This window comes from Carassius auratus, chromosome 30 (assembly GCF_003368295.1).
Source record: "Carassius auratus strain Wakin chromosome 30, ASM336829v1, whole genome shotgun sequence".
In the NCBI taxonomy this organism is placed as follows: domain Eukaryota; kingdom Metazoa; phylum Chordata; class Actinopteri; order Cypriniformes; family Cyprinidae; genus Carassius; species Carassius auratus.
The window spans coordinates 15064492-15079328 of NC_039272.1; the positions used below are offsets into that span (position 1 = coordinate 15064492).

The 14837-nt window shown below is 37.4% G+C and overlaps 1 protein-coding gene across 1 annotated transcript; it reads right to left on the minus strand.

Annotated features, from left to right (window-relative positions):
• Positions 1-1323: 1323 nt before the first annotated feature.
• Positions 1324-12660, minus strand: LOC113049347 (myosin heavy chain, fast skeletal muscle-like). The gene is made up of 41 exons (XM_026211623.1): positions 12634-12660; positions 12421-12456; positions 11871-12089; positions 11639-11782; positions 11398-11554; positions 11251-11278; positions 11037-11145; positions 10771-10863; positions 10581-10644; positions 10395-10493; positions 10201-10304; positions 9978-10116; positions 9745-9863; positions 9474-9623; positions 9219-9389; positions 8828-9128; positions 8635-8705; positions 8395-8482; positions 8179-8296; positions 7639-7762; positions 7404-7540; positions 6629-6884; positions 6293-6535; positions 6033-6209; positions 5690-5835; positions 5518-5608; positions 5052-5441; positions 4837-4963; positions 4385-4503; positions 4114-4310; positions 3847-4030; positions 3551-3716; positions 3344-3468; positions 2912-3220; positions 2591-2794; positions 2362-2487; positions 2105-2275; positions 1905-2009; positions 1736-1831; positions 1520-1651; positions 1324-1421 (listed from the first exon to the last, which is right to left on the minus strand). The coding sequence occupies exons 3-41, from the start codon at positions 12075-12077 to the stop codon at positions 1401-1403; spliced, it is 5808 nt and encodes a 1935-aa protein (XP_026067408.1). The 5' UTR covers positions 12078-12089; positions 12421-12456; positions 12634-12660; the 3' UTR covers positions 1324-1400.
• Positions 12661-14837: the final 2177 nt, after the last annotated feature.

Sequence of the window (14837 nt, forward strand, 5' to 3'; positions counted from 1 at the left end):
GATTGTTCTATAGTCTTTGAAATAAGAAAAGAAAACACACCCCTCAAGAGACTGAAGTAAATTAAAAATGCATGCAGATGAATGAGATCGGTTGGCTCATTTAAAAAGGTTAGGTCATATAAGGTATAATTAAACTGCTAGTTCACACAGCTATATATTTTTTTTTCAGATTATTAAAACTAATCTTAATTATTCAAAATAATCCACTTTATTCATCTGAAACTATTACAAATTGTATTTAAATTAGGCTACTTGAGACTGACACAGCCAAATACAGTGAGAGCTTGTGCTGACTTAAACAAAATGCCTTTGTCTAGGTTTCATCTATTCTTTATAATGGACAGAGAACTAATGGGTAGTCCTGTTGGTGTTTTATGTCTGGGGAATCTCACTTGACTGCAGCTCATTTTTTAAATCTTGGTAGGTTTTTTGATGAAACAAGAAATAATATATTATTTTATATGCTTTTTTTATTTTAATTTTTCTAATTTTTTAAACGTACTTGTTTCACACAAATTAATTGGACTTATATGGACAGCTGTTGCCTAATGGTTAGAGAGTTTGACTTTGAAACCCCAATGTACCCAAAGCTATGAGTCTCAGTAGGTAGGGGAGTGAATGAACATCTCTTTTTCTTCACTTTAAGGGATACAATATACAGTACACAACACTTGGCTGCACATCATGTCACTTTCACTTCAAAAGATTTTCTCTGTTGAATGAACTATTTATAAATGTAAAAAAGATCACAAAATATTAAGATTTGGCCTAAAATATTATAACTCCCCCATTTCAAGGCTGGGGAAAAAAAAGTTAAACCATAGCAAAGTGAGAAGACTTGAGAAGCAATATATTGCACATTCTCTATCAGTCCAAATCTGTGTGCTTACAAAGTTTAAAAGTTAAAGTCTATTCTTGTTTACTGTATCAGTGAGTTACATTTGTTTATTGGTAAGTATAAGTAATTACTTATAGATGTGAGATGAGTTATATATGTTAGTGGGGGTGGTTTAGAAAATTTTTTAATCTAATTGAACAGAAAATGATATTAAACTGTGCAGATCAGTGCTAAGAAATTACATATATTACCTGTTTATTCAATTTTAATGTTTTCCCACAATTTTCCTAATTTAAAATGCCAGTTGTGTAATGAGAGTATTCACTTAAATATTTAATAAGTGGTAGATGATTTGTAGTAATTAATAGGTTAGCAAAATCAGTTTTTTATATTGGTTCAATACAAATATTTGACCTGTCACTAAAAGCTTTAGACGAAGCATTTATACTGTAATCTAACTGAATGAAACAAATATGAAAATACACTAAGCTTAATAAGCATAAGAAAATGCTTTATTGAACAATTTCACATTTTCATATACAAATGGGAGCCGGTGAGGATTTCACTCAGCTGCCTCTTTGCCCTTGAAAAAAGAGAGAGAGAGCACATACATGATTAGTATAAAAGAGAATACATGAGGTAGTTACGTTTGAACAAATATGCATCAGAAAAATAAATTACCTTTCCAGCATCACGGCTCTTGGCTCTGAGCTTGTTGACCTGAGACTCAGCGATGTCTGCACGCTCCTCAGCCTCCTCCAACTCATGCTGCGCCTTCCTCAACTTGGAAAGGTGAGTATTGGCTTGTTCCTCCTGCAAATCCACACACAATTATATCAGCAGCAGAAGATCTAATATGTTTAGAAGGTGCTTCTAGATCTTAAAAGAGGTACTCACAGCTTCTTCAGACTGCCTCTTGTAAGCCTTGACCTTCAGCTGAAGCTTGTCAACCAGATCCTGCAGTCTGTTGAGGTTCTTCTTATCCTCCTCAGTCTGCAGATAATACATGTTCCTCAGATTAAAACATATTCAGATTAATGTGACCTGAAGTTTTTTTTATAAGTACCTGGTAGGTGAGCTCCTTGACTCTTCTCTCATATTTGCGGACACCTTTAACAGCATCAGCTCCACGTCTCTGCTCTGCTTCAACTTCAGCCTCAAGCTCACGGACCTTAATGTTTAGACATGTTTAGACACTGGATAATGTCCACATCAAGACTATAAATATCAGGATAAAGGAGGACATCAGAATAAAGGCAGTCTTACTCTGGACTCCAGTTTCTGGAGTTGTTTCTTTCCTCCCTTCATGGCCAGATTCTCAGCCTCATCCAGACGGTGCTGCAGGTCCTTCACTGTCACCTCCAGATTCTTCTTCATCCTCTCAAGGTGAGAACTGGTGTCCTGCTCCTTCTTGAGTTCCTCTGCCATCATTGCAGCCTTTTGCAGTGATATAGATAAATATTAGTTTGCATTTTTAAGCATACAAGTGTTTTGTGAATCATTAGGCAGCTACTGTTTCTCACATCAGTGATGGCCTTCTTGGCCTTCTCCTCTGCGTTTCTGGCTTCCTGTACAGTGTCATCAACTTCACTCTGGATCTGAACAAGGTCAGTCTCAAGCTTCTTCTTGGTGTTCAGGAGACTTGTGTTCTATAACATGGAAAGCAACAGTATGAACATTTTAAATAAGGCTCTCAATTTCCTTATTTTCATTGTAGAATTAATTTCTTTGTAAAATACATTATGCTGTTACCTGAGAGTGCAGCAGCCCAACACGCTCACTGGCGTCCACCAGCTCTTGTTCAGCCACTTTGCGGCCTCTCTCTGTCTGCTCCAGAGCAGCTCTCAGCTCCTCAATCTCAGCTTGCATCAGAGTGTTTCTGCGCTCCACCATTGCCACCTGCTCCTTCATGTCTTCCTGTCCTCTCACAGCATCGTCAAGGTGCAGCTGGGCATCCTAAACATAACAATTACGTAGTAAGCTTTACATGTGTTTATTGTTGGCCTTTACTTAACATAGTTTAGATTATACAATCATATTACTAAACCCATAAACCAAAGAGAAGTCATATACCTTGAGTTGTCCCTGAACGTTCCTGAGCTGTTTCTGGGCCTCAGAAGCCTGGCGATTGGCATGGCTCAGCTGAATCTCCATCTCATTAAGGTCTCCCTCCATCTTCTTCTTGATTCTCAGGGCATCATTCCTGCTCCTGACCTCAGAGTCCAGAGTGCTCTGCATGGATTCAATGACTCTCTGGCTGTTCCTCTTGATCTGCTCCATCTCCTCATCCTTCTCTGCAAGCTTCCTGTCAATCTCCCCCTTGACCTGGTTAAGCTCAAGCTGGACACGAAGAATCTTGGACTCTTCATGCTCCAGGGTGCCCTATGAAAAATTTGTTTTTTAATTTTTTATAAATATTTACATATTTACACCACAAAAATATGCATTAATAAGACAGGATTATGGTTCCCTGCCAGAATTACATATATAACTCCAGATACTCACTTCAGCCTCCTCCAGGGCGGTCTGAATCTCTGCCTTTTCAGTCTCCACTGCCTTCTTGGCCTTTTCCAGCTCATGGATGCTCTTACCAGTATCACCCAGCTGCTCTGTCAGATCTGAAATCTCCTCTGTAGAAAGGAAAAATATAATCTTTATCATTATTAGCATTGATTTATCATATATATTTACTTTTTAATGTTTCAGTCTTACGCTGCAGATTCTTGTTCTCTCTTTTGAGGGTCTCCAGCTGATCCAAAGACTCCTCATAGGAGTTTTTCATCTTGAACAGCTCAGTGCTGAGTGAACGAGCCTCTTTCTGGGCACCTTCCAGCTCTGCCTGGCCTTCTTCATATTTCTGCTTCCATTCTGCCAGGACCTTCAATGGAGGTATTTATTCATATTAAGATCAGATATGTTCAACTTATAGCATGCTGAAATAACGCCCACACAACTTTTTTGGAAACAATATCTTATTAAAGTATGACTTTTTTTGTTTTGCTTTTAACCTTGTCAAAGTTCCTCTGCTTCTTGTCAAGGTTGGCAGCCAAAGAATTGGCTCTCTCCACATCAATCATGAGGTCCTCCACTTCACCCTGGAGTCTCTGTTTGGTCTTCTCCAGAGAGGCACATTTGGAGTTCACAGCCTCAATTTGTTCTTCTGCCTCTTGCAGACGCTGAGCCAACTTCTTCCTGTAATGCATTTGTAAACACCAGTTTTAACATGAAAGACTTTCATATGAACACATAGTCATCAGCTCTTGTGATGTTCATACTTGGACTCTTCAAGCTCCTCAGTGCGCTGGATGGCGTCAGTTTCATATTTGGTTCTCCACTGTGCAACTTCACTGTTGGCCTTTGACATTCCCCTCTGCAGCTCAGCCTTTGCCTCCTGCTCTTCCTCAAACTGCTCACGGAGCAGGTCGCAGTCATGACGGGCTGATTGCACAGCATGGGCCAGTGCATTCTTAGCCTAGGAGACAAAGTTACATAATATTAGCTTTGATGCATAGTAAGTGGAAATGATGTTTGTGTTGATGCAATTACCTTAATCTCCTCTTCAATCTGCCTCTTAAGCTCCTCAATTTGCTGAGTGAAAGCTTGTTTGCCTCTGGTGAGCTGAGAAACCAGAGCTTCTTTCTCCTCCAGTTGACGGCCAAACTCACCTTTAGAGATTTACATTTACAAAATGACTGGTAAGATATAAGAGTGTTGGAGATAATGTTATATATCTATGTTAATGAATGGAAAAAATATTTTTTTATTTGGACGGTTTATCAACGGATGCTGATAAACCGTCAATAGATAAAGGTAAGTCAGCGATATTTATACTATGGGATTGATTACTTGATTATGGTCCACCTGTGTTGATTAGGCTAAGTATCTGATGGGCTCCTTCCGAATCTTGTTAATAAAACATCATTTAGATGTATATTAAGGTATTTTGGTAGTGAATGTTTTTTTTATATGCAATTTTAAGATTTTTTTTGCATTGTTACCATTTTCAGTTTGAAGTCTTGCTCTTTGAGCACTGAGGTCATTTAACTGCCGAAGGTTTTCGTCATTCTTGGACTTTATTTCACTTAGTTGATCTTCAAGGGTGCGGCAAATCTTCTCAAGATTGGCCTGTAAACCACAAAATCATTTGTTTCTTAAGAATCTTAACCATATTTGTTACATTTCCTTAAAAAGATTTAAGAATCAATTGTCAAACCTTTGCTTTGGCAACAGCCTCCATGTTGCTGGAGAGATCATCGATCTCCATTTTGAATTCACTCTTCTCTTTCTCAAGCTTCTGCTTGACACGCTGGAGGTTGTCGATTTGCTCTCCCAGCTCGGCCACACTGTCTGCCTGCTTCTTACGGAGGGCAGCAGCCGTAGCTTCATGTTGGAGGGTGGACTCTTCAAGATCACGACGCAGCTTCTGGAATTCAGCTTCACGCTTCTTATTCATCTCGATCTGAGCAGCAGTGGCTCCTCCAGCCTCCTCAAGCCTCTCACTGATCTCCTCAAGTTCCCTGGAGAGATCAGCTCTCTGCTTCTCAACCTTGGCACGAGCAGCACGCTCAGCCTCAATCTCTTCCTCCAGTTCCTCAATGCGAGCCTACAGTGGTATTAATAAAACCTTATTAGCCTTTATTTTACCATTGCCTTTAACAGCAAAAAGAAAAAAAAAATACCTGAAGCTCTTTGATCTTCTTCTGGAGTTGAGCACCCAGAGATTGTTCATCTTCAATCTTGCTGAGCAGCTGGCTTGTTTCAAAGTCTTTTCTGTGTGTAAAAGGGGAACAATGAATGATTTGAAATAAATGATAACCATTATTTTTAAAAGAGTTTACAAAAACTTCCTACTTCTTCAGCTTCTCATCAGATTGTTGCTTGTCATTCTCGAGGTCCATGATGGACTCTTGGGCTAATTTCAGGTCTCCTTCAAGCTTTCTCTTTGCTCTCTCAAGGTCCATGCGGAGCTTCTTCTCTTGTTCAAGGGAACCTTCCAGCTAAGCAGTTTGATGTTGGTATTGTGTTAATTAAATGGATTAATTATTAGCACTATTATTATTTGATTCATTTTAACATGTGACAACTTATACACCTTATGAATTTAATGTATTTAATATTTAGCCACTACTTCTACTCATGGTATGAAAAATAAAAAATGGTATATTCAAAGTATAACCTAATTATTACGACTCACATCATCAACTTGCTGCTCAAGCTTTGTCTTGGATTTGGTCAGGGTGTTGACTTTGTCCTCTTCTGCCTGGAGATCATCCAGGGTCTGCTGATGTGCCTCTTGGAGGGCTTTCTTCTCCTTCGTAAGTTTGCCAATGCTCTCGTCCTGAGCTGCCATTTCCTCAGTCAAGTTTTTGACCTGTTTTTTTCCCCCCAAATGAGCTAATTTAATATACCATATCATAATATAAAACTATTAATCAAAACAACAAAATCTCCAACCTTGTTCTCAGTGGCATGTTTCTCCTTTTCCACTTTTGCCAAGGTGAGCTCCAGGTCATCAATGTCTTTCTTCAGCTCAGAGCACTCATCCTCCAGCTTCCTCTTCTTGGCTGTCAGTTCAGCATTGATTTCTTCCTCATCTTCCAGTCTCTCAGTTGTCTCTTTGAGTTTAGCTTCAAGCTGGATTTTGTTCTTGATCAGACCTTCACACCTCTCCTCAGCATCTGACAGATTCTCAGATTCCTGTTAGGAAAATAGATTGCTATTTCTCTGAAAACCCCTTTGTTACATTTTAATGGAGATACATTTCAGTTAATTCACATAGGTAAAACTCACAGATGCTACTTGCAGCTGCAGATCATTTTTCTCCTGCAGCAGTGACACCATCTTCTCTTCAAGCTCCTTCTTTTTGGCTTCAGCCTTGGCAAGATCTTCTTTGCATTTTGTAAAGTCCTCTTTCATGGTTGCCAGCTCCTTCTCAGTCTCAGCACTCTTCAGCAGAGGCTTAATCTTGTAGTAAACCTTCATCCATGGCCAGTGTTTGACGTTCATGAAAGAGCGGACGTTGTATTGGATGGTGTAAATTGCCTCCCTGATTAAATCATTTAGATAATTAGTAACTGATGGATGCACTTATTTTTATACGTGTCTACACAATACTTCCTACATGTCTTACATGTATCAAAAAATGTGAGTAAAAAATATGTATAAAAACCGAAAAGGTACTTTTCTTTCAAGATATTATAAGTTTCGTTTTCAGATATTTTCTTTAACCCTAAATCACAACACAATGCAATGTGTACTTCAGAATATAGGTAACAATACATTGTGGCATGATTTTCCCCTGAATTCTGTATTAACACAAACTAATAAAAACATGGTTGTTGTAAATATAAGTAAATCTTAAATATTTGCCAAAATGCTTTTTTGATATAGAGAGGAAGAAATCTTATTGATTATTCATTGACATTCTGAAGTCATGTGGGGAAGGAATCATTGGTATAAATATTTTCACTGATAAAAGGTTTATACTAGCTGAAATATAAATGTAAATATAGAGAAATATAAATATAAGAATAAGAGTTTTTTTTCCTTTCATGACATTCCTCACCTCCTCTCCATCATCTTCACAAACTCTTTCCTCATCAGATAACCACGGCAGACAGCCTGAGTCATTGTGACCAGAGCAGCCAGTTTCTCATCACGCATCTCCTCAAGAGTACCCAGAAGACCAGCTTTGAAGAACACCTTATTATATAATAAATGACAGTGATTTTAACAGAATAATCTTATACAAAAAATCATGATCATTAAATTTTTAAAAAGCTGTTAAGTAGAATATGAACCTTTGTGTGTCCAAATCTGTACTGGTCGTGATCAACGTCGATGGATCCCAGGAGTTTCTCAGAAGCTTTCTTGTTGTCAATAAACTGTCCCTCTGGGATTACACTGGCATTCAGCACCTTGTATCTGTTGAAGGTCAATCAAAATGTTTCATATCCTCCAATTAAGAGCCTCATACAGTAAATGTTTTTTTCATGTGGTCCCTGCTACGCCTAACCTGATTTTACCAAGTGAGACATGTTCCTGGGACAACATCGTTGTTGACCCTGGAACAACATTGTGATTAACCAATCAGATTTGAAGAACCAGTTTATACATTTTGTGAAGTTTATGCTTAAAATCAGTGTTTGGTGCTTGTACATCAGTGTCATTCATCTATCATTTCCTCTGATTTTAGGGATTACTCATGGTTAAGGTTAGGTTTAGGTGTAGGGATATGGTTAAGAATATATTTTTGGAGTAAAATGTTGTTCCAGGGTCAACAAAATATGTTGACCTAGGAACACATCGGACTTGGCAAAATCAGGACGTGCCCCTGCTACCTCTGCTTGAAGTCACCATAGAGGATTCTGCTGGGGAAGCCCTTTCTGCAGATTCTGATGCCCTCCAGCACACCGTTACACCTCAGCTGGTGGATAACCAGGTGGTTCTCCATGAGACCTATAAAGGACAGTTCAGATCTTGAGCTTGGTAAATTAGTAAAAGACATAAAATACTGTATTAATGACAGAATATCTGAGGTCCTTTTATTACTTTACCTGGGATCTTGGACTCATTGGGAATCAGACAGCGCACAAAGTGAGGGTGAGTGCTCCTCAAGTTGGTCATGAGCTTGCCCAAGTTCTCCTGGTTAATCATGAAAAGTTACAGCTTACTTATTAGGCACATTGACTGACTTGTTGATATATAATTTCTCTGATGTAGAGTCAAGCAAACTGATGTACAGTCATTGCTTTCACTGCATCATTATTCAAATTTGGATTTAAACAAAGACGTACTCTAAACTGTGAAGACACAGTCTGCATGGAACCACCCTTCTTCTTGCCTCCCTTCTTTCCACCACCAGTCTCTATGCAGATAAAGAGACAAAGGAAGACACATAATGTAATAACCAGAAGAAAGTGCTAAATTAAATCAGTGTTTGGATAATTAAATTAGCACAGTTTAATTAACACTTAAATGTTTCATTACCCTCAACAACAGGTGGGTAGAGAGTAGCCAGCAGTTTGACAGAAGACTTCTGGTAAAGCTGCACAACAGACTCGTTCAGTGGATCCTTGTTCTTGTCCAACCAGCCAGAAATGTTGTAGTCCACAGTTCCAGCGTAGTGGACCAGGGAGAAGTGGGCCTCAGCCTTGCCTTTGGCAGGCTTTGGTTTCTGGAAAGCATTGCACTTGCCAAGATGCTGATCATACAGCTTGTTCTTGAAGGAAGTGTCTGAAGCCTTGGGGAACATGCACTCCTCTTCAAGGATGGAGAAGATACCCATGGGCTGTTTATAAAAGAATGTTGTTTATTATTAAAAATGTATACTTTTGAAAATGGAAAATGGAAATTAATAAGTTCATAAACCAATAAAAACCTTCTCAATGAGCTCAATGCAAGCAGCCAAGTCCATGCCAAAGTCAATGAATTCCCAAACAATGCCCTCCTTCTTGTACTCCTCTTGTTCCAGCACAAACATGTGGTGGTTGAAAAACTGTTGCAGTTTCTCGTTGGTGAAGTTGATGCACAGCTGTTCCATGCTGTTGAACTGGAGAAAGAGACAGGATCATTTACTGGCAGCTGAATGTGACTCTATTTTCCATAAAGACAGATAAACATAAAAGATTCTTACATCAAAAATCTCAAAGCCAGCGATATCCAGCACACCAATGAAGAAATTTCTTTGCTGTTTTGTGTCCAACATCTGGTTGATACGAACGACCATCCACAAGAACATCCTCTCATAGATAGATTTGCACAAGGCGCTAACAGAGTTGTAAACCTGTAAGAATAGAGTGAATTTTTATTAAAAACTTTTTGATTTGCTATATTCAATCATGATTTTCAAGATGAACACAAATGACATGATGGAGATATGTTATTACATATATATCTACACACACCTGTGGCACTGTTTGGCCTTTGGTCACAAACTCGTTTCCAACTTTTACTCTGGGGTAGCACAAAGCCTTCAGCATATCAGCAGAGTTCAAACCCAGAAGGTAGGAGATTTTGTCAGCCTCTGCCATGTAAAAGTAGCAACAACAACAACAACAAAAATTACGTATAATGAAATGTGGATCTCTCAAGTCAAACACTGCATGTAATCAGACACATTAGTACTATTTAGTCTCACCCTCTGTGCCATCAGGCTCAGCCTGCTCCTCACGCTGCTTCTGCTTGAACTTCATGTTACCATGATGAAGCACAGCTCCAGTGAACTTGTAGATGCACATCTTCTCCTCAGCAGTGAAGCCCAGAATGTCAATAGCAGTCTGGAAATTTCATTGAGAAAAGAACAAGCTCTATGATTAGCCATGTTTACATTGAGTTTGTTATTTAAAACAGCATTGACTCACATCAGTAGCAACCAGCTCCTCTTTATCATCAATGCTTGCCACTGTGATCTGACCCTGACTGCACATGGGGAAGTCATAAGGGTTGGTGGTGATGAGCGTCATTTCTGTAAAATACATTTATATTAATATTTATTACATAGAATTGTACAATATTATCTGTATATAGTAAATATTAAACAAATATGTGCATCTACCAATCAGCTCAGGCTTATGGTTGGTCATCATCTGGTAGAAGATGTGGTAGCCTCTCTCATCTGAAAGCTGGAACGTCACTCTAGACTTCTCCAGCAGATCTGTTGAGAGAATGTACTTGTGTCACAATCATCTGAAGCATGACAGACAAATGTGGAGGATGGATAAATAAGATCATGTCCACCTACATGTCTCAATATCAGCACTAGCCAGTTTTCCTGATGTGCCGAAATGGATTCTGATGAATTTACCCTGTTTAAAATAAAATGAACATTTGAGTTGCTGTACTGTATAAATAAAACAACAACAAAAAATACTCAACAAAGCTAAGCTAAATATTTCTAAATTATGTTTGAATATAAAAATAGCTTGACTTACAAAACGAGAGGAGTTGTCATTTCTCACAGTCTTGGCATTACCATAAGCCTCAAGCAGAGGGTTAGCAGCAATGATCTGATCCTCAAGAGAGCCCTGTTTGATGTTTAAAGGGGTTTCAGTTATTTTCTCTTGTATGTGTCATCACTGTTTGCAGACATTTTTTTTTTCACATACTGTATCATATATTGTGTGAGACTAGAGTAATTCAGTATTAATTTTTAATATCTTTCAGAGTAATATATTTATCATAGTTTTGTATCTCATACCTGCATTTTGCTGGCATTCTCTTTCTTCTTGTCACCATGAACTGCTACTGTGGCAAAGTACTGGATGACACGTTTGGTGTTCACAGTCTTTCCAGCACCAGATTCTCCACTGGTTTAATAGAAGAGAAATGATGATAAGTAATGTAGAAGTTCCACCAGAGCAAAATATAACCATTCTCAACATCTCAAACAGTAGAGTAGGCTAGATACATACGTAATCAGGACAGACTGGTTCTCTCTGTCTGCAAATGAAAAGGTAATAATTTTTCAGCCATTGTTATGTGAATAATATATATTAATGTGAATCTGACATGCCAAAATCAACTTAGAAATAATTCAGATCACATAAATCAGATCTTACCAGTCAGCATGGCCTGATAGGCGTTGTCAGAGACAGAGAAGATGTGGGGTGGGGCCTCCATACGCTTCTTGCCTCTGTAGGCAGCCACCACTTCTGCATCATACACTGGGAGCCACTTGTAGGGGTTCACAGTAGCGCAAAAAAGCCCAGAGTAAGTCTGAAATGAGCAGAGAAGTGTTCAGATTGCAACAACACTGACAAAATGAATTTAAAAGCTGTTTTACTTTGCTCCAGAACTTACGTAGATCATCCATGCGGCATAACGCTCTTTGAGGTTATACAGCACAGAGGGTTCATTGAGATGGGTCATCATGGCCATGTCCTCAATCTTGTCAAACTTTGGAGGATTCATTGGGTGGACATCATCCTCCTTTGCAACTCTCTCCTATAAATTTGATCCATTAAATTAGAACAATCATAAAAAAGTTTAAGATTATGTAAGTAAAAGTTTTTGTGGAATGATGAAATTTCACCTCTTTAGTGTCATTCACAATGACAGTGACTTTGCCACCATCTCTGCTCTTGATTGTTCCCTTGACGTACAGCTCTTTATCATCAACCACATAGCAAGCAGCTTTGGCATCAAATGGTTTGTTCTGAGCCTCGATTCTCTCCTTCTCAGGCTTACGGAGGTAAATGGCAGCCTTGCCATAAACGGCCATCTCCGCGTCCGTACTCATGGTGGCAGCTCACTTCAAGAATATAAAGATTGTCACAGAAATTCAGTATTAGATCAGTAATTTTATAATTAATGTAAAATTAGTTTGTGTAGAGTTTTAACTCCAACCCTAATAAAAGACTCCTGAAAGGTAACAGGTTCTCCAGTTTGATCAGGGTTTAAATTAAACTCTGCAGACCAGAGTTCACTGTTAAGGCCAGATTTAAGGAAACCCTGCAGTAAAGCCTGGATGTTGATTATATATTCTAAAACAAGTGTATTATGCCAGAGCACTAATGCACTTTTCAGTTAGTTTATTTTTCCCCATAAAATGTCTTTAGTTTAATATATCATCTTAACCTTACCACAATTCCACACACTTCTGATGAAAGTCTGCAATACTGTAATATACAAAGTACAATGTTATACATTAAAGCCATTCTTTTTCATTAAAAAATAAAATACAAATATGAACTATAATTGAATTACATATAGTTGATGATTATTAATATATAAGATGCCATACATTTTTTTTAAACTGTGTACATCATGAAAATGAAATGAAAGTTTTCTCTCACCACAAGCAAGCTGCGGCTGGACTTCTGAACGCAACAGTCTCCAGTCCTGCTCCGGCTCTTTATACTGTACATGCTTTGCAAGCAATGCAGGAGTTAAATTTGGCTAATGCCAAATATGGCAAAATTTGTTATGAAAATGATCAGATGGACCATTTGGTAATACCCAAACTAGGTTATAACTAAAATAGAAACAACTTCAGAATAACTTAAAATAATTTAACCTCAGAACTTAACACTTAATAATGCAATATTACATAATAAGTTAAACTTTTCAAATTTAAACAGCAAATAGACTAAAACTTATGTTTAATATAACACTTATGTGTCTACCAAAATAAGTTTGTAATTCTTTTTCATTTATTTTTCATGTATCTTGGTGTGTATTGCTTGACTACATAAAATAAGATTCTTTTTAGTAAAAATAAATCTTAAAATGCTAGACATATAGACCAAACAATGAGTTATAGCAGACAATTAAATAGATTTTATAAGTTGCAAGTATTGGGTATTTGAATCGTTGGTTAAAAATGTGTAATTATTTGCTATGCTTTGTTATTATTATTATTATTATTATTATTGTTACAATTAAACTCTTATTGACATTAACAAATCAGTGTGACAGGATTTATATATTTATCACATATTCAGTGTATATTCTGTTGACTTCTTTATTCAGTGTGCTGTAATGTGAATAACAGATCATTTGCAATTGCATTTGCTATTTGCTCATGTATGTATTTCTTTCACATTTTATTGCTGTGCTTGATGAGTTTACATTCCACAGACAGGCACACTCATGGATTAGATTTCATTTTAAACCTGTGTGTCTGCACTATTAGAACTCTGACTGTTCTAAAATTGGCTCCAGTAAAACTGCATGGGTGTCTTTTTTATGTTTTTAGTTTAAATTCAAAATAATTAAAACTATATAACTTATATGACTGTCAGATGAATGTGTCAAACAGCGAACAAGATTGATAAAACCTTGCTCTTGTCTTGACAGTGAAGGTTTCTATGATTTGATGCTTACAAATCTCTGAGTTATTATTTGGGGTAGTGACATTGCAGACCTCAGCTGTACTTGTGTTCCTGCTACTAATTTAAGCCTATTTGACTTTTGCATGCTGATTTATATGATTAACCAAAACATGATTGTGTTTATTACACTAAAACCATTTCAATAAACTCATTAGTCTTCATACAGTGCCATTTTACATTCCAAATGTTTATTCTGCTCCATCAAATAGGAGTATCTGATACTGTCACATGATGTTCATGTAATCATTAACAAAATCACCTTCATCTTCATTATCATCAACTTTAATGCCGGTAAACAGTAATTCAAACTACATTTACATACTATTCCAGAGTTCCTGCACGTCTTAAATACTTAAATTCAGTAATATCAAATGCAATGCCATAAAAAGTCTTAAACATGTTAAATGTAATAAGAAAAATCTTAATGATCATTTTAAGAGGTCTAAATTTGGGGAAAAACAGGAATTGTAACATGACTTACAGATTACTATGTTCCATGTATTTCTAAAACACATTTAATAATGCCCAAAGGCCGACCAAAGTGCTGTACAATAATTACAATACAAATACACATAAAAAAGAAACAACAAAAAAAAAAAAAACAATTAGAGACAATAAAACGAGATAAAACTACATGTTAAAAGCTGAGACAAACAAATGAAATTTGAGACTGGATTAAAGCTCTCATAAAGTGGAAGCCATTTTAATTTGGGTCTGGAGATTATTTAACAGAGTGGAACCAGCCCATAGAATGTATAAAACCGGTCCAGACTCATCAAAGGCTCTATTGCCCCTTGTTTTCAAGCTGGTTCTGGGAACCTGGCAACGTTCTGGGAATTGTGTCCTGACCCAAGTCATCAATTAGGAGTGTAGGGGTGGAATATAAGTAATACGATTTTATATTCAATTCCATACTGAACCTGAAGCCAGAAGGGGCATAACATGAGACATTTTTTTACATCCCTTCAGGAATCTAGCTGCTGCATTTAGTACTACTTGTAAACCAGAAATTTGAGTCTTTGAAGCATCATGATATAGAGAGTTACAACAATCCAGGTGAGATGTACTGAAGGTGTCGAAAGTTCAAAAGGCTGTGATTGAAGTAAATGAATGTGAGTTACTGAAGCATAAGTGAGCACTGGATTATGAGAATGTTTAATTTATGG

What these genes read in the sequence shown, in the direction of transcription:
- LOC113049347 (XM_026211623.1), bottom strand. Translation starts at nt 12,077, where the DNA reads ATGAGTACGGACGCGGAGATGGCCGTTTATGGCAAGGCTGCCATTTAC. An exon ending in TGAGCCTGATGGCACAGAGG is followed by an intron (nt 9,864 to 9,977) that starts GTGAGACTAAAT and finishes TTTACATGGCAG; the next exon opens with AGGCTGACAAAATCTCCTAC. An exon ending in TGCAGCTGCAAGTAGCATCT is followed by an intron (nt 6,536 to 6,628) that starts GTGAGTTTTACC and finishes TTTTCCTAACAG; the next exon opens with GAATCTGAGAATCTGTCAGA.